Consider the following 18,684-nt stretch of genomic DNA (forward strand, 5'->3'; position numbering starts at 1 on the left):
CCCAAGCAGGTTCTGTGCTGTCAGTGCAGAGGCTGATGCAGGGCTCAATTCCACAAACCGTTAGATTGTGACCTGAGCCGAGATCAAGAGTTGGATGCTTAACCGACTGAGCCATCCAGGCACCCCAGAATCACATTCCTTAAAATCACTATTGATCTCATCAGAAAAGTCTTTAAGATTTGGAAAGCTGTTAAACTAATAGTGGCAGATACAAAGTTTCCAAAATGTTAATTTTTGCTTGAAAGCTCAAATTATATCATTGGCAGCAAATACTGTCAGTTTGTTTTCCTTGAAGTGGCAAATTCATTTTGTTCATTTTTGAGAAAATGCCAAATACCCAAGTCTAAATAATTATAGTTTGCCATTGTTCTTTCAAGTAAAAATGGTGTTTTATGAAGAAAACAGGTAATTCAACTCATAACTCAGTTACACAGGCACTTTTCCTCTAAGAACCATCATATTTTGGTATACATAAGTGCTTTATGCACAGTTCCCATTTTGTCACACAGAATATAAAAAATACATGTACTCAGTGTCCAAGATTTAATAAAATTAGTACTTTTTACTGCTTCGTCAATGATATTCTTTTTTTTTTTTTTTTTTTGAATGTTTATTCATTTTGAGAGAGAGAACGTGCATAAGCTGAGGAAGGGCTGAGAGAGAGAATCCCAAGCAGGCTCTGAGCTGTCAGCACAGAGCCCAACGTGGGGCTTGATCCCACGAAACGTGAGATCATGACGAGCCAAAACCAATAGTCGGATGCTTAACTGACTGAGCCACTCAGGCGTCCTACATTAATGATCTTCTTAATTGAAACTGACTTAAAAATTTTTTTTTTGAACTGTAAGTGCATGACAAAGAATATAGTATTTTAGTATAGTTTGGTGCCACTGCGTTGATTTGTACTAAGGCACAGCAGTGTTATTCATCATTGCTTTTGCACCATCACTGCAAATGTTAACATTGTGAAAAATGAAAAACAGTATTATTATAAAAAACAGTTTTGACCTTGGAGATCCTCAAGGGGTCTGTGGACTACACCCTGAGAACTAGTCTAATATATATATGAAATATATATATGTGAGTTATTTAAATAATTATTATATTAATATTTAAGTCTTTTTTAACCAATAGCAACTTGAACTTGGCAAAAATGTGACTATTGCAAAAGGATATGTGCTTTGATATTAACTGTTAGTATGTAAAATAAAATCTCAAAATTTAGTGACTTAAAATGATTATAACCTCTAATTTTGTGGATCAGCAATTTGGGTTGGCTCAACCAGGCAGTACTTGTGCCCGTCTTACCTGGGTCACTCATGTGTCTGTAGTCACCTGTGACTTAATTGTGGCTGTACGGTCCAAGCCTTACTCAGAAGATCAGCTGTTTGTGCTGGCTGTTTGTGGGGCTGCATTGTGTGCAGCAGGCTAGTTGGGGCTTCTTGAAATGGTGGCTGGATTCCAAAAGAGGCAAGAAAGTGGGAAAGCTCTAATACTTTTCAAGCATTTTCCAAGTCTCTGCTTGCATCATGTTTGCTTATATCCCAGTCACCAAAGTGAGCCACATGGCAAAGCCTGGAGCCACTATGAAAGGTGTACCATTCTAAGTCCAAACAATTCTTATCCCCTATGTATAGATAAGGAGATCAAGAAATGAAAAATAATGACTTAAAAAATAAATTTGAAAGAGTGGCATCGCTTTACATCTTTGCAGATTAAGTCTGACTTAATAGAAGACACTTGGATTTGTATCTGCTTTTGCATTCAGTCTGTTTGCATTCTGTTGTTTTGATTGAAGCATACGAAGAAAATGTAGCCTCACGTAGGTATGTGGTTAGAAAAGTATTTTAATACTTTAAAGGAGAAGTATTTTAATGGCCTTTTCAGATAATTTGGCATGTTCTCTGATAATCAGCTAAAACTTAGACAGCGTAGTGGGGTATGTGCATGGGTCAACAGAATAGCTTGGATGTTTCTCAGACATGTCACAGTATGGACTTGGTACAGCTGTGAGGTATTTGCTTTCTGGAGTAATCACCTTAATACATGCAGATACTCTTCCCAGTGGGCTACCTGGTCTTGGAAAAATAAATGAAGCTTGTTTTTAGCTTCTTCTTACTAGTTTGCCCACTGTTAGAAATCCCTTCTGATTCTCCTATGACTGTCAGCTCCTAACGTTTTTCTTCTCCATGTTCCCTTCAGTCCTCCAGGACATCTTTAGTATTTATTGAGCAAATGCAGTTAGAGAGGCAACTTAATTCTTTTTTTTTTTTTAAGTTTTTATTCACATTCCAGTTTGTTAACATACAGTGTAATATTAGTTTCAGGTGTACAACATAGTGATTCAGCACTTCCATATAGCACCCAGTGCTCATCAAACAAGGGTACTTATTTATTTTTTTTCAACGTTTTTTATTTATTTTTGGGACAGAGAGAGACAGAGCATGAACGGGGGAGGGGCAGAGAGAGAGGGAGACACAGAATCGGAAACAGGCTCCAGGCTCCGAGCCATCAGCCCAGAGCCTGACGCGGGGCTCGAACTCACGGACCGCGAGATCGTGACCCGGCTGAAGTCGGACGCTTAACCGACTGCGCCACCCAGGCGCCCCAAACAAGGGTACTTCTTAATCCCCATCACTTATTTAACCCATCCCCCCACCCACCTCCCTTCTGGTATCCATTAGTTTGTTCTCTGTAGTTAAGAGTCTGTTTCTTGGTTTGCCTCTCTCTCTCTCTCTCTCTCTCTCTCTCTCTCTCTCTCTCTTTCTTTCTCTCTCTCTCTCTCTCTCTTTTTTTCCCTTTGCTCATTTGTTTCTTAGATTCCACATATGAATGAAATCACGTGGTATTTGTCTTTCTGTGACTGACTTACTATGTTGTTGCAAATGGCAAGATTTCATTCTTTTTTTATGGCTGAGTAATATTCCATTGTATATATATATATATGTATATGTGCGTGCGTGTATATATACGCATGTGTGTGTATATATATATGTATATATATGTGTGTATATATATACATACGCATATATATATATATATATATATATACACACACATCTTCAATTGATGAATTGATGGACACTTGGGATCTTTCTGTAATTTGGCTATATGCTGCTATAAACATTGGGATGCATGTATCCCTTTGAATTAGTATTTTTGTATTCTTTGGGTAAATACCTAGTAGTGTGATTGCCAGATCGTAGGGTAGTTCTATTTTTAACTTTTTGAGGAACCTCCACATTTTCCACAGTGGCTGCACCAGTTTGCATTGCCACCAACAGTGTACAAGTGTTCGCCTTTCTCCACATCCTTGACAACACCTGTTGTTTCTTGTGTTACTGATTTTAGCCATTCTGAAAGGTGTGAGGTGATAGCTCATTGTAGTTTTGATTTGCATTTCCCTGATGATGTGCAGAGTTGAGCATCTTTTCACATGTCTGTTGGCTTTCTGTGTGTCTTCCTTATAAAAATGTCTATTCATTTTCTGCCCATTTTTTAATTAGATCATTCATTTTTGGGGGTTTTGAGTTTGATAAGTTCTTTATATAATTTGGAAACTAACCTTTTATCAGAATATGTCATTTGTAAATATCTTCTCCCATTCCCTAGGTTGCCTTTTAGTTCTATTGATTGTTTCTTTTGCTGTGCAGAAGCTTTTTATTTTGATGTAGTTCCAATAGTTTATTTTTGATTTTGTTTCCCTTGCCTCAGGAGATATATCTAGAAAGAAGTTGCTACTGCTGATGTCAAAGAAGTTACTGCCTGTGTTCTCTTTTAGGATTCTTATGGTTTCAGGTTTCATATTTAGGTCTTTAATCCATTTTGAATTTATTTTTGTGTATGGTGTAAGAAAATGGTCCAGTTTTATCCTTTTGCATGTCGCTGTCCAGTTTTCTCAATAGCATTTGTTGAAGAGACATTCTTTTTCCCATTGGATATTCTTTACTGCTTTGTTAAAGATATAATTGTGGATTCATTTCTGGGTTTTCTCTTCTGTTCTATTGATTTATGTATCTGTTTTTGTGCCGGTACAATACTGTTTTGATTACTGTAGGTTTGTAATATAACTTGAAGTCTGAAATTGTGATGTCTCCAGCTTTGTCTTTCCTTTTCAAAGTTGCTTTGGCTAGTTGGGGTCTTTTGTGGTTCCATACATAGTTTGGGGTTGGTTCTAGCTCTGTGAAAAATACTTTGGTAGTTTGATAGGGATTGCATTAAATGTATAGATTGCTTTGGGTAATATAGACATTTTAACAATATTTGTTTGTCCAGTCAGTGAGCATGGAATGTCTTTCCATTTCCTTGTGTCATCTTCTTCAATGTCTTTCATCAGTATTTTATAGTTTTCAGAGTACAAGTCTTTTATCTCTTTGGTTAGGTTTATTCTTAGGTATCTTATGTGTTTTTGGTGCACTTGTAAATGGGATTGAGTCCTTAATTTCTTTTTCTGCTGCTTCATTATTGGTGTATGGAAATGCAGCAGGTTTCTGTACATTTTTATCTTGTGACTTTAGTGAATTCGTGTATCAATTCTAGCAGTTTTTTGGTGGAGTCTTTTGGGTTTTCTATATACAGTATCATGTCGTTTGCAAATAGTAAAAATTTGACTTCTTCCTTGCCAATTTGGATGCCTTTTCGTTTCTTGTTGTCTGATTGCTGTGGCTAGAACTTCTAGTATCATGTTGAATAAAAGTGATGGGAGTGAACATCCTTGTCTTTTTCCTGACATTAGAGGAAAAGCTCTCATTTTTCCCCATTGAGGATGATATTAGCTGTGGGTTTTTCATATATGGCCTTTTATTATGTTGAGATATATTCCCTCTAAACCTACTTTGTTGAGGGTTTTTATCATGAATGGATGTTGTACTTTGTCAAATGCTTTTTTCTGTGTCTACTGGTCATATGGTTCTTATCCTTTCTCTTATTGATGTACTGTGTCACGTTGATTGATTTGTGAATATTGAACCAGCCTTGTAACCGACTAATAAATCCCATTTGATCGTGGTAAATGATTTTTTTAATGTATTGTTGAATTTCGTTTGCTAGTATTTTATTGAGAATTTTTGCATCTATGTTCAGCAGGGATATTGGCCTGCAGTTCTCTTTTTCAGTGGAGTCTTTATCTGGTTTTGGTATCAGGGTAATGCTGGCCTCATAGAATGAATTTGGAAGTTTTCCTTTTTTATGTTTTGGAATAGTTTGAGTAGTATAGGTATTAACTCTTTAAATGTTTAGTAGAATTCTCCTGTGAAGCCATCTGGTCCAGCTCTTTTGTTTGTTGGGAGTTTTTGATTACTGATTCACTTTCTTTGCTGGTTATTGGTCTGTGCAAGTTTTCTATTTCTTCCTGTTCCAGTTTTGGTAGTTTATATGTTTGTGGGAATTTATCCATTTCTTCTAAGCTGTCCAATTTGTTGGCATATAGTTTTTCATAATATTCTCTTTTAATTGTTTGTATTTTTGTGGTGTTATTTCTCCTCTCTCATTTGTGATTTTATTTATTTGAGTCTTTTTTTGATCAGTCTGGCTAGAGGTTTATCACTTTTATTAATATTTTTCAAAGCACCAGCTCCTGGTTTCATTGATCTGTTCTATTTTTTTTTTTTTTTTAGTTTTTATATCATTTATTTCTGCTCTAAAATGTATTATGTCCTTCCTTCTGCTGGCTTTAGTCTTCATTTGTTAATCTTTTTCTACCTCCTTTGGGTGTAAGGTTAGGTTGTTGAGCAGCAACTTCATTCTAACAACTATCAACACTGAGAGCCTAAGAAAAGCAGAGCGTGCAGGTGTGAGAACGGTGCAGTAGCAGGGCGGGGAAACTGGGATGTGCCCCTTGTGAGGTGGAGGGAGTGGGTGGTGCAAATGCCTGTGTTCAACCATTGGGGGTCATTGTTTCTCCATGTGTGGGAGGGCTTTGCATGTCTTCTCAGCCATAATCCTAATAGAGGATCCACTATACTTCCAGTAGAACAGATGCCTAAATGAAGAAGGTCTCTGATTTCACCAACACAAAAATTATTTTAAATTTGGGTGCAGTATAAAGTAAAATATATAGTTTTGAGTGTTCAAAGAATTTGTAAATTTTCTTATATCTTAGTATAGTAATTATTTTTTACTGAATACTTACTATAATCATATAGTGTGCTATTATAGTAAGAACTCTCTATGTATTATACCACAACGTAATACAGAGCCCTTAGGGTATTACCTATAAGAGTCAGGTGATATTCTATGGCTTTGTGTTTTTAACTCTTTTAACTCATTTAATCCACATACCAACCCTCTGAGGTAGATAGTATTGTTGTCCCCATTTTGCAAATGAAGCAACTGAGACACAGAATCATAAGGTAACTTCCCCAAGATCAAACAATTAGTAAGTGTAGAACCAGGATTTGAACCTAGACAGAAGGCCTCCAGAATGAAATGGATCTGGTAGGTCAAATAATTCAAATTTAGGGCCTGCATCCTGCATAGCTGTGGCCTTTGTGACGAGGACCAGGCCATGCGTCTGGTTTCTGTTGAAATAGCTATTGGAGCAGCGTCATGGAGAGGTGGCACTGTGGTGTGACAGAACAAACTCTGGGCTAGGAATGAAAAATGCCAGTCTTAGGCACATCACAGGAATTTTTCTGAGTATTTTCTCACCTCTAATGTGGGTATTCTAACATCAGTCTCTTGTGTATATTTGGGTTATATTTTCCCCTTTATAGAGTGCCTTTACATGTTGTGTCATTCATCTGTCTCGCCTGCCTTATAGTATTGCTTCAGGGATCAAATGAGTTATATACAGAAGAGCTATAAGGGTTTATTGTTGCTTTTCAAAGTATTTGCTTTTTCTCCCTCATTATTATGTTTTGTCAAGAGTGAATTATAAAAAATAATTCAGATTTACTTGGATATTTAATGTATAGGTGCTATTCTATAACTCTATGCATGATCTCCTTCTATCATTTTCACACATAACTCTAGTACCCAAGTGTTGTATCAAATAGAAGTTATATTCAGTTCCATTTTCTGCCCTACTGAACAGGAAATGTAGTAGGCACGGATAATCCAAAATAATTGGCTAGCTTTTGGTATTCATTTTTGTACTTAATTTAACTTGAGTCCGTGTGGCTGAGAATTTAGAGTACAGATCTTCCTTGACTTAAAGGGTTACACCCCAATAAACCTGTCGTAAGTTGAAAATATCTTAAGTCGAAGATGCATTTAATACACCTAACCTGCTGAACAGCATAGCTTAGCCTGACCTACCTTAAACATGCTCAGAACACTTACATTAGCCTACAGTTGGGCAAAATCATATAACACAAAGCCTATAATAAAGTGTTTAATATCTCTCGTAATTTGTTGATTATTGTACTGAAAGTGAAAAACAGAATGATTATATGGGTACAGAATGGTTGTAAGTGTATTGGCTCTTTACTCATGTGGTCGCGTGGCTGACTGGGAGCTACAGCTTGTTGCTGCCCAACATCACAGAGAGGATCATACCGTATATTGTTAGCCTGGGCAAACATCAAAATTCAAAATTTGAAGTATGGTTTCTACTGAATGTGTATCACTTTTGCACCATTGTAAAGTTGAAAAGTCATAAGTTGAACCATTGTAAGCCTGGGACCATCTAAAAGTATTGAGCCTCTTTGGAAAACCCAGCTCGAGACAAGCCATATCTATATATTTAATGTTTATTTATATTTGAGAGAGAGAGATAGAGACAGACAGACAGACAGACAGAGTGTGAACTGGGGAGGGGCAGGGAGAGTAGGAAACAGAATTTGAAGCAGGCTCCAGGCTCCACAGAGCCCGATGTGGGGCTCAAACTCTCGAACCATGAGATCATGACCTGAGCTGAAGTCGGATGGTTAACTGACTGAGCCACCCAGGTGCCCCTAGATAAGCCATAGTTTTAAGACTTGATGTCTTGTCTACCACACTCTTCATTCGTTCCAGTTCAAGAGTCCAGTAAAGAAGCTAGCAGCTTCTTCCTACCCTTCCCTCCTTTCCCACACACACCTGTGGTAAAGGCACAAAGTAGGAGGCTATGGGAGAGAGAGAAAGATTGTTTGTTTGTTTGTTTGTTTTTAGGATAGTAACTTACAATTATGGAGGGAACCCCAGAAATCTTTTCCTTCTCATTTGAGCAGTGGTGGCATCAACTGGTGTCAAAGAAGATGCCCAACTGGTGGTAAAGTGTCTGGGCTTCTGAGGTTGGGACCTTCCTGAAGGGGGAATCTATAGTAGGGGAAACTGCTAAGGTCAAAGCAATACAGTGAAAACTTACCTTAGCATTTTGGACTTTTATAGAGCCATTAGTATAAGCCTCTGTGTCTCCACATTCTCTGTAGCCCGTGAGGTTGTGCTTATACAACGTTGTTTCTAGTGTTCTTCTATTTTCATGATGGCAGCATGACTTTCTCTTGAGTCCGTTATTACAAGTGTGGGGTCCGGAACAAGGGAAGGTTCATGATATTGCTCTGCTTTGCGCTGGGCAAACCTCTCTTGGCATACTATGTTTGGTTCTCAGCACTTCACACTGAGGGTCAGTGACAACCTAGTGTGTGTGATCTAAAGAAAGGGCCAAGATGGTAAGGGACGTTAATCATTGGAATGGTGGTTAAAGAAAGTGGAAAAGAGAAAACTTGAAGAGGAAATGTTGTTATAATAGGAATATTCAAATTTCTGAAAAGCTCTTACACCGAAGAGGAAGTAAAATTATGATTGTTAGTAAAATTCGTTAACCACTTTTTGAGAGTCTACTCTGTTTAGATATTGTACTAGGCATTCCACGTATGTTGTATGTATTGCAAGACGAAGTTCCATTTCTATTTTATAGATGATGGAACTGATGCTCCGAGAGGTATAGTAACCTGCTGAAGGCCACACAGTTATTTAATGATTTCACAATTCAAACCAAGGTTTTTCTGATTCCAAAGCCTGTTAGCTGTAAGAGTGTATGGACTCACAGCAAATACAGATCATAGGGAGACAGACCTTAGGGGACAGGTGCGAGAAGCTAGCCATCCCTGTTCCCTGGAGAGGAGGGCTAGGGCAGAAAGTGAGAGATCACTTATTGGGACTGTTGTGAAGAGAATTCATACGTGGAGAAGATGACTTTAAAATTACATTCCTTTGAATCTCTTCCACTGTGATCTCCTGAACTCCTGTTCCAGGTCCACTCTAGGCCCATTTGGCCTTTTGGTTCTCAGTGATTCTCATTTGGTTCTCAGAACCTACTTCTGTCCCCTCGTGCATGGGTCAGCATACTTGGATAATTTCTATCCTGAAGCAAAATAAAGTTTGTACAGAGGCTGTTTTTTTAAAATCATGCTTTGCTAGTACCTTCAGCATAATGGTGATTGTGTGTCACCTATGGCACCATCACAAGGGCTTCTTGGATTGTTGTGGAACCCAAACACAGCTGTAGGTGCACTGTACTGCAAGTTTGAGCCACTCTGACCAGTCTGTTGTGTAGCTGCTGGTTTTAGTGCCTAGATGCTCTTTGCTGAAGATGCCATGCTGGCCTTACCATGTAGGGAAGGAGCATGTAGGGCCTTGGCTAGATAACAGTTTTAGCAATCGATCACACAGTGATGGAATGTGAAAGGCTGGGAAAGAACTCTTCTTCCTGAACTGCTTATTGTCATCTGTTGATATCTTAAAAAATTCTGGAGAATGTTTATTGTTACTGAAGAATTTGACGGACTCCTGTTTTTTTACATATTGGCATTGATTTTACAAGGCAGTTTTGCTAGTTTAAAAAGTTTAAAAACAAATATATTTCTAATTTTTTGTTAATAAAATTTGTATTTTTTTGTAGCTTATTCACCTTGATGAAGATTGTGTAACAGAACTAGCTGTACATCACAGAAATAACAGGCAAACAATGGAGGATTTAATTTCATTGGTAAGAAATATGACATGAATTTGAGAATAATATCTTTTGTTTTATTGTTCTTTATTGATAAAAGAAATATCCTGATAAAGTACATGGAAAATAGTATAGCATTTTTCAGACCTATGATTTTATCATGGATGTAACTATTCCACTCAATTCTTTTCTCATGTCTGCTGGAGATCCTCTTTAAAAATGACATTGATTGGGGCGCCTGGGTGGCTCAGTCGGTTGAGCATCCGACTTCGGCTCAGGTCACGATCTCGCGGTCCGTGAGTTCGAGCCCCGCATTGGGCTCTGGGCTGATGGCTCAGACCCTGGAGCCTGCTTCCGATTCTGTGTCTCCCTCTCTCTCTGCCCCTCTGCCGTTCATGCTCTGTCTCTCTCTGTCTCAAAAATGAATAAACGTTAAAAAAAAAAAAAAAAAAAAAAATAAATAAATAATGACATTGATTTGGGTTTGACTCTTGATTTTGGCTCAGATCATGATCTCATGGTTCATAGGATCGAGCCCTACATCAGGCTCTGTGCTGAGCATGCAGCCTGCTTGGGATTCCCTCCTTCCCTCCCTCCCTCTCTCCCTCCCTCTTTCCCTCTCTCCCTCCCTCTTTCCCTCTCTCCCTCCCTCTTTCCCTCTCTCCCTCCCTCTTTCCCTCTCTCCCTCCCTCTTTCCCTCTCTCCCTCCCTCTTTCCCTCTCTCCCTCCCTCTTTCCCTCTCTCCCTCCCTCTTTCCCTCTCTCCCTCCCTCTTTCCCTCTCTCCCTCCCTCCTTCCCTCTCTCCCTCCCTCCTTCCCTCTCTCCCTCCCTCCTTCCCTCTCTCCCTCCTTCTCTCTCCCTCCTTCCCTCTCTCCCTCCTTCCCTCTCTCCCTCCTTCCCTCTCTCCCTCCTTCCCTCTCTCCCTCCTTCCCTCTCTCCCTCTCCTCTCTCTCCCCCTTCCTCCCTCCCTCTACCCCCCCATGCATGTGCACTCTCTCTCAAATAAAGTTTAAAATAAAAAAATATGACATTGATTAAAGAGAATTACAGTGGGAAAAAAATAAATAGAAAAAACTAGTCCACAGAGAATTGACAGAGTTCTGATTTTACTACTTGAAATTCTATACATGGAACTATGGAACTATGATTCTGCTGTAGGAATAGTTAAACACAAAGCAACTTTCTTCTTACCCGAAAGCAACTCCATAGCATCACATCACCCCTAAGCTTGTGAAGCAAATACCATGAAATCATTATCAAGTTATTTCAGAAGCTTAATCTCTAGATCATACATGTGTTTTTTTCCTAGAGATGGAGGCACTCATAGTTGACTCCGAGTATAATTGAACCTGTTAGGCAGGGATTGAGCCCATCTTTTCTCCTGGTTCAGTACTGTCTTTCATTGTCTCTGATTTGTGGTTTGTTTTTTTTTCTTTCCTAATTTGCAAGGTAAAGACTTAAGCAAAATTTTTTTTTTCTAAAAAAAGCTTTGCTAAGCCACAATTCTTTTCAATGAGGAGGAGATATAAAAGATTTCTTTTGGATGACGTAATAAGCAAAGGTTCCGGAATGTGTATGCAAAACAGAATGATAATGTGTTTTGCATGGAAAATGCCTTTGAAGGAATGACAAGGATTGGGAATTGCTGCAAGGCCCTTCCTTAGTCTTTTATAATGAGAACTTGAAGTTTCCATTTAAGCAACTTAAAAATAGAAGTATGACTTTTTCTTTAGGATGATCTTTCATAGAAGACTTTCAGGTACCTAAGATTTCTTTTAAATTTTTCATTTTAGAAGTTTTTAAATGCCTACAAAAGTAGAACAGTTTAACATTGATCTTCCACATACTCATCATCCAGGTTCAACAGCTAATGACATTTTGCCAGTTTTATCTATATCCCAGTCCCCTCTCCCATTTGCCTTTTCTAACTAGGATATTTCAAAGCTCGGCCCAGACATCCTGTCATTTTATTGAGAAAAGATTTGGTGTGTGATCACAGACTTTTATTTATTTATTTTTAAACGTTTATTTATTTTTGAGAGAGAGAAGAGAGAGAGCCGAGCAGGGGAGGGGGAGAGAGAGAGAGAGAGAGACACAGAATCCGAAGCAGGCTCTAGGCTCTGAGCTGTCAGCACAGAGCCCGATGCAGGGCTCGAACCCCCAAACTGTGAGATCGTGACCTGAGCCAAAATCAAGAGTCGGATGCTTAACTGACTGAGCCATCCAGGTGCCCCATATCACAGACTTTTAAAATCTGAATCCTAAAAGTAATATACTTAGAATTTCAAGAACTATTGAAAAATTATCTTTAAAATAGTATCCTTTATGTGATCTTTACATAATTTTCAAACTTAAAAGGGAAATGGGAATAGGAATTATTTTCTTTACTTCTGACATAGGAAAAGTAGATAATGAAGCACGATATTGTTTTCTGGTGTTACATCTCTAAAGCTCTCAGTGATTCTGAAAGCTAGGCATGAACAACATCAAGAATGCTGTGAAAAAAAGGAATAGTTTTTCTTCCTTTGGACTCTTCTCTCATTCTTAAATGTCTGCTTATACTTACTTTCCAGTCCTAGGGATGAGTAGAATATAGGCTATTCATTCTAAATGTGAGATTCTCAACCTTGTGTGAATCCTCTGGGAATCTAAACTAATCCTGATGCCTAGGTCCCACCCCCGGAGATTACGGTTTAATTGGTTTGGTGTGTGTCCTAAACATCAGAATTTTTAAAAGCTTTCCCAGTGATTGCAGTATGCAGCCAGGAGTTGAGAAGTACTACTCTAAATTCTTGCTATTCAAAGTATGCTTTGACCAGCAGCATTAGTGTCACTTGGTGCTTATTAGAAATGCAAACTCTCAGAGCCTACTTCAGACTTATTGAATCAGAATCTGTATCTTAATAAAATCCCTGATACATATGTACATTAAAAGTTGAGAAGCATTGGTCTCAGTCAGTGGTTTTCAACTGGGAGTGATTTTGCCCCTCGGGACATTTTTGGTTGTCACAACTGGGGTGTGTGTACATGATAATGGAATGTAGTGGTTAGAGGCCAGGATGCTGCTAAATATCCCACAATGCACAGAACAGACCCTCACAAGAAAGAATTATCCAGGTCAAACATCACTAGTGTTGGTTGGAGAAATCTTGGTTTAGGTAGTCTCAGGGAATTCACATTGGTCCTAAGAACTTTCCAGTTTAAGGAGCCTCAGGAACAGCAGGTTTGAGATCAGCTGTGTCTGTTATACTTGTTTTTGGCACCTCAGGAGCTTTGCCTTTACTTTGGGGTCTGGTTAGACAGGACAGACAGAGATCAGGTTAGTGTGATCCGTCCTGGGATGGTGCTGCTGATCTTTGTGCAGAGAGAGAAACACTATTATTGTCAAACATTGGCCTCCTAGAAGTCCCGCTTTTATATTATATACATGAGCACTCTTAATCTGCTTTTTATATGCAGCAGTTAGAGTTTCACTGTGTCATGATTTTGGGCTATCCCGCTGTAGCCTGCCCGAGAGCTTCCAGTAGTGGTGCCAGAGCTTCCTTCCACCTGATTGCTTTCCTTACTGCTCCCCTCTTCTTCCAGCTGTGAGTGGCTGTGATTTGTGGGGGCAGCCAGTCATCTGGTATGGGGACTTCATTGAGGGTCACAAGTGCATATGAGAACCAATTCAGACCAAGACAGATCCCTTCCCCCATCCCTGTAGTGCAAATCTCCCTGTATTCTGGTGGCAGAAGTTTAAAGACCTCAAGGACCAAGGTCAAGGGAATGATAGTGAGCCACTCCTCAGTTTCTCAAAACACTCTGTACCAGTAACTTGCCTGCCCTCAGCCCAGGTGCCTGGGCAGTTCTTTAACATTTAGCCTGTGTGAGCAACAGCTGGGGATTTTTAAATGTTTTTTCTTTTTTTAAAAATGTTTTTAGTTGTTGTTTTTAGAAATGCAACCTTCTTCATAATAGGTAAACCTGTTGGAGCTGCCTAAAAGATAATGGAGACATTGGTTGTGTTAGACTTGTGGATTGACATCACCTGAAAATGTAACTAATGTGCCGATTCATCTGTTATTGAACACAGAACTCCCCTGTGCATCTGATTGCGACGAGTTGTATGCAGTGGCTATGGCCAAAAAAAGTTATAAAAAGGATGCTTTTTTTTGCTTAGGGGTAAAGAGGGGTTAGAGTATGGTTGTAAAACTCTGAGGCAGCTTTAGAAAACTCCATCTAAAACTGTCCAGGTATTGTTTACAGTGCCTGGATTGTGCCAAACCATTGTTGGTACGCAAATGGCAACTTGTTTCTGAGCCATTCTGTAATCAGTTTATGGCATCTCTTTCAAAGAGGTAGGGCTATCATACATGAGACCATAGATGTGGCAGGTGGGGAAAAAAAAATCTTGAATGTAGTTTTTGGAAAGTGGAGAGTGGTTATAACTAGATAGTTTTTACCCAGTTCCCAAGTACCTTCTCCATGAAACCTTATCTGACCTTCCCCTGATCCTGTCTGGATTAAAGGCAACATTCTGTGATAATTTATCACAGTATTTTATACCTCTTCCACTCGACTGATAGGTCCGTTATAGATTTCAAAGCATACATGATGACTGTGGCCATCTAAAATATTAACTGATAAAATTTAATAAAAACAGGGTTTTTATTTAGACCTTTTTGGTAGTAGACCTTTTTGGATCATGTGCCTTTTGAGGAGATACGTGCATTAAATATTATTCAATGTTGGGGCGCCTGGGTGGCTCAGTCGGTTAAGCGTCCGACTTCGGCTCGGGTCATGATCTCACAATTCGTGGGTTCGAGCCCCGCACTGGGCTCTGTGCTCACAGCTCAGAACCTGGAGCCTGTTTTAGATTGTGTGTCTCCCTCTCTCTCTCTACCCCTACCCTGCTCACGCTCTGTCTCTCTCTGTCTCAAAAATAAATAAACATTAAAAAAATATTATTCAATGTTATTAAAATTTAATGCTCTTATAGGGTAGAGTCTCCTAGTCTTATGAGTGCATTATTTAGAAACTTTCAGTTATACATAATGGATTGAACAGATATGTTTACATCCAACACTTGCTAAAACCTCACTAAAATAATAATAAAGGGGTAAAAAGGTAAAACATTTCGCAAGCGTGATTGGAATAAAAGAGGAGACAAAAAGTAATGTGAGTAAAATTTTGGGAGTTATAAAATAGGTAAGTGGAAGCTGACATAGCATTTTAGAGAAAGCTGAAAGCTAAGTGCCTGCACTGGGAAAAGAAAATAAACAAATTGATTAGGACCTTAGGCTCCAGAAAAGCTTAGGAATCAGAGGTACTCAGAACCTCTGAAGTTAGGGAAGTAAGTAGGGTAGAACAGGAAGATTGGTTGAAAGTCTGTATGAGAAACAATTGGACCCCTAAATCCCTTTCTTTACTTTGAGTTGTATGATAGCCACGTCTTCCTCACCCCAGCGGAAGATAGGAGATATTGACCAAGAGGCACTGTTGTACCACACACAGCTTGTCCATTTTGAAATGGACGCATGGGCACATGCAGTCCTCAAATTTAACAGTGAACCACTACCTCTAACCCCTTTCCCTCTTCAACTCTGAGAATGCTAGAACCAGGAATTTATCCTGTTTGCAGTGGGGGTGGGGAAAATATTGGAAGACTCATTTCTAGGGAAAAGCCAAGGGGGAGGACCTACTATACCTAATGGTTGGGAGTTTAGATTCCTGTCTGTTCATTATAGAGGGAAGCCCCCAAGCTGATGAGCAGCCTCAAACTACACACAGACCCTTTAATTAGCTGTGCTTTATAATTCCTCCCCTTTAAATAGAGACAGGCAGCCAAAGATTACTAGACATTTGAGGAAAGCCTCTAACATGAAAATCAGAGATCAAAACAAGTGGTGGGGACCAGGGGTGGGGGAAGAGGAAGAAAAGTAAAGATATTCAGAAATAGAAGATAATGCAGGGAGTGGAAGAAAATGGCTAAGAAATGATAATTAATATTCTCAGAGATAAGAGAAGCTATTTCTTTTTCGAAATAAGAATAAGATGACTAAAAAGGAACATTTCAAGAGATAGCTCTTGAAAGTTTAAGATATGACGACAGAAATGAAAAGCTTAGTAGAAATGATTGAAAATGAAATTAAAGGAAAATCTTTCAAAAGTAGAACTTAAAGACAAAGAGATGCATAAATAGAAGAGAATGGGTAAGAAAGGTCCAACATACAAATAATAGAAGTTGCAGGAAGACAAAACAGAAGGAAGAATGGAAGAAAGCATCAAAGAAATAATACAAGAAGAAATATTCCAGAACTGAAGGTTTCTAAGGTAGTAGAACTGAGTTTTTAAGAATGAAGGGGCTTAGCCAGGGTTTGGAAATGTGGATGAAAATAGATCTCCACAAAGTGGAATTTCAGAAAAGTGGGGGAAAAGGGAATATCCAAAAAATATCTAGAGCCAAAAACAATCCCCAAAAGATCATAAACAAAGGCTTGGAATCGGAAAGACTTTGGATTTTTCAGTAGTTATATAAGAAGTGAGAAGACCATGGAATAGTGTTTTCAAAACTGAAAATTATTATCATCCTAAAACTATATATTCAGCCAAACCAGAATCAAGTGTGAGGATGAAATGCAGTCAGTCACCAGGCATGCAAGATCGCAAAAAATTTACCTCCCATCCATCTACCTTCAGGAAGTTACTGGAGAATATATTGCACCCAAACAAGTGACCAAGAAAGAGGAATCCTTAGGATCTAGGAAACTGGTGACACATTGTAGAATAGAGGTGAAGGTAATCCCTAGACTGACAGTTAAGTTGCAGGTTGAGAAAGAAGCCAGTCCAGAGTGGAGCATGGAATGCACACATCAGGTGGAATGTCTCCAAAATGGCAGTGGAGTGGGGGCCAGATCGGCTGGTATACGTGGACATGTTGAGGGGAGGTGAAGAGTGCTGGAGAGTGTGCAGATGAATTAGTAAGACGAATAACTGCCTCTTTTTTATTTAACTTCAGGAAAAACCAAGATATTAAAGAAGGAAATGCGAAGATAGTACCCTGCATGGTTTAGGTGCAATTCCATATTGGTTGTTAAGATATTAGAATACTTATATCCTCACTGGTAAAGAACTGCTACGAGTGCCCTCCCCGTAGCCCATTACCTCCCTTAGGTCCCGTGGGCACCTCCCTCCAGTCTCCCCTGGAACCCAGTGATTAAAAGGTTAATAATTGTCATGGCACAGGTCCCCCAGGACCCTACTCACTCTCAGCCTCTGTTCTAATTGCTTAGAGTCAGGGTACCAATTAAATATTTCGAACATTACCCTTACTTAGTTGTGAATACTATTTACATAATCATAGTAGTATAAATATTGATTTAACTAAAAATTGTCATAAAATTATAGTGGGAGGATACAGGGAGGAAGAATGTATGGGGCAGGAAGGAAAGTTCTTATTTTCCATACTAGGAAATTCATAGATAATATCTGAAGCTGAAGAAAAATTTTAAAGCCATTAAATTTAAATTAAATTATAAGCAACATAGAAACATAGACCAAATAGCTTAAAGTATTTAAAAGTGGTTCCCTCTGGGGAGTGGAAAGTGTGTGTGTGTGTGTGTGTGTGTGTGTGTGTGTGTGTGTGTGTGTGTCTATGTCTGTGTGTATGAGAGAGTGAAGGAGACACGGTGCAAGGGACGGTTATTTTTTCTGAATGGAAAAAAGTTAATGTAAAATAAAACATTATTTCAAAAAACAACTTTCATCTTGTAAAGAACTTTGATTTTCTTTTTTCCAGTGGCAGTATGATCACCTCACAGCTACCTATCTTCTGCTGCTAGCCAAGAAGGCTCGGGGAAAACCAGTTCGTTTAAGGCTTCCTTCTTTTTCCTGTGGACAAGCCAGTGATACCCCGTTCACAAACACCAAGGTAAATGTTAGAACCTTTTGTGTGAACACCGACTGCTCTGGCCTCACGCCTGCTCCATTCATGAGTGGGTCCACCACTGGTGTCAAGGAGCCAGAGGCAAGACATTTTATGATTTAGATATTTTTGGTGAGGAAAATGGGAAATTCAGAACTTGAACTCTAAAAATTTCAAAGTTAACATGGCATGGAAATAATCCTCTCTTCCCCTTTGTTTTTCACAAAAATAATTTTTGATTGTTGTAGAAGAATTTTAAGTCACAGATAAGCTAAAGGAAAATAGAACTTATGCATAAACCTACTCCCTGTAGATAATATAGTTTTATTTGACTATGACTTTCCATTCTTTTTTGGTGTGTTTATTTATATAATTTATTTTAAATGTTCAGTTTTGAGAGGCAAAGTGTGAGCGGGGGAGGGGCAGAGAGAGAGGGAGACACAGAATCTGAAGCAGGCTCCAGGCTCTGACCTATCAGCACAGAGTCTGACACGGGGCTTGAACTCATGAACCACAACACCATGGCCTGAGCCGAAGTTGGACGCTTAACTGACTGAGCCACCCAGGTGCCCCTATTTATATAATTTATGTATATAATTAATACAAGTGCTTTTAAAGGACACTTGTATTATTGGGTTGGGGATAAAAATTTTTAAAAATTATTGGGAGTAAGATTTCTGAAAATAGGATGTATTGTCTTTTATATGACATGAAATACTTTAATGAATATTTTGATACTCATTTATGTTGATGGTTTAGGTTTTTGTTTTGAGCAATAGTTATAGCTCATATAACTCAAATACCTTGTATGAATTTGTTGTGACCATATTTTTTCTACTTTTGTCCTTTTTGTCTCATTTTTCTTTGTCATGAGTGTTTAGAATGATGGAGAAGCTTTACATTT

General features: G+C 38.8%; 1 protein-coding gene across 4 annotated transcripts in view; it reads left to right on the plus strand.

Annotated features, from left to right (window-relative positions):
• Window positions 1–18,684, plus strand: part of MELK (maternal embryonic leucine zipper kinase) — a 98,610-nt gene that overhangs the window by 48,190 nt on the left and 31,736 nt on the right. For all 4 annotated transcript variants that reach the window (XM_060609309.3, XM_060609308.3, XM_060609305.3 and 1 more), the window contains exons 11-12: window positions 9,824–9,910; window positions 17,655–17,786. In XM_060609309.3, the coding sequence (XP_060465292.1) occupies window positions 9,824–9,910; window positions 17,655–17,786 (219 nt within the window). The remainder of the gene's footprint in view (window positions 1–9,823; window positions 9,911–17,654; window positions 17,787–18,684) is intronic.

Source organism: Panthera onca, chromosome D4 (assembly GCF_046562875.1).
Source record: "Panthera onca isolate mPanOnc1 chromosome D4, mPanOnc1 haplotype 2, whole genome shotgun sequence".
Taxonomy (NCBI): domain Eukaryota; kingdom Metazoa; phylum Chordata; class Mammalia; order Carnivora; family Felidae; genus Panthera; species Panthera onca.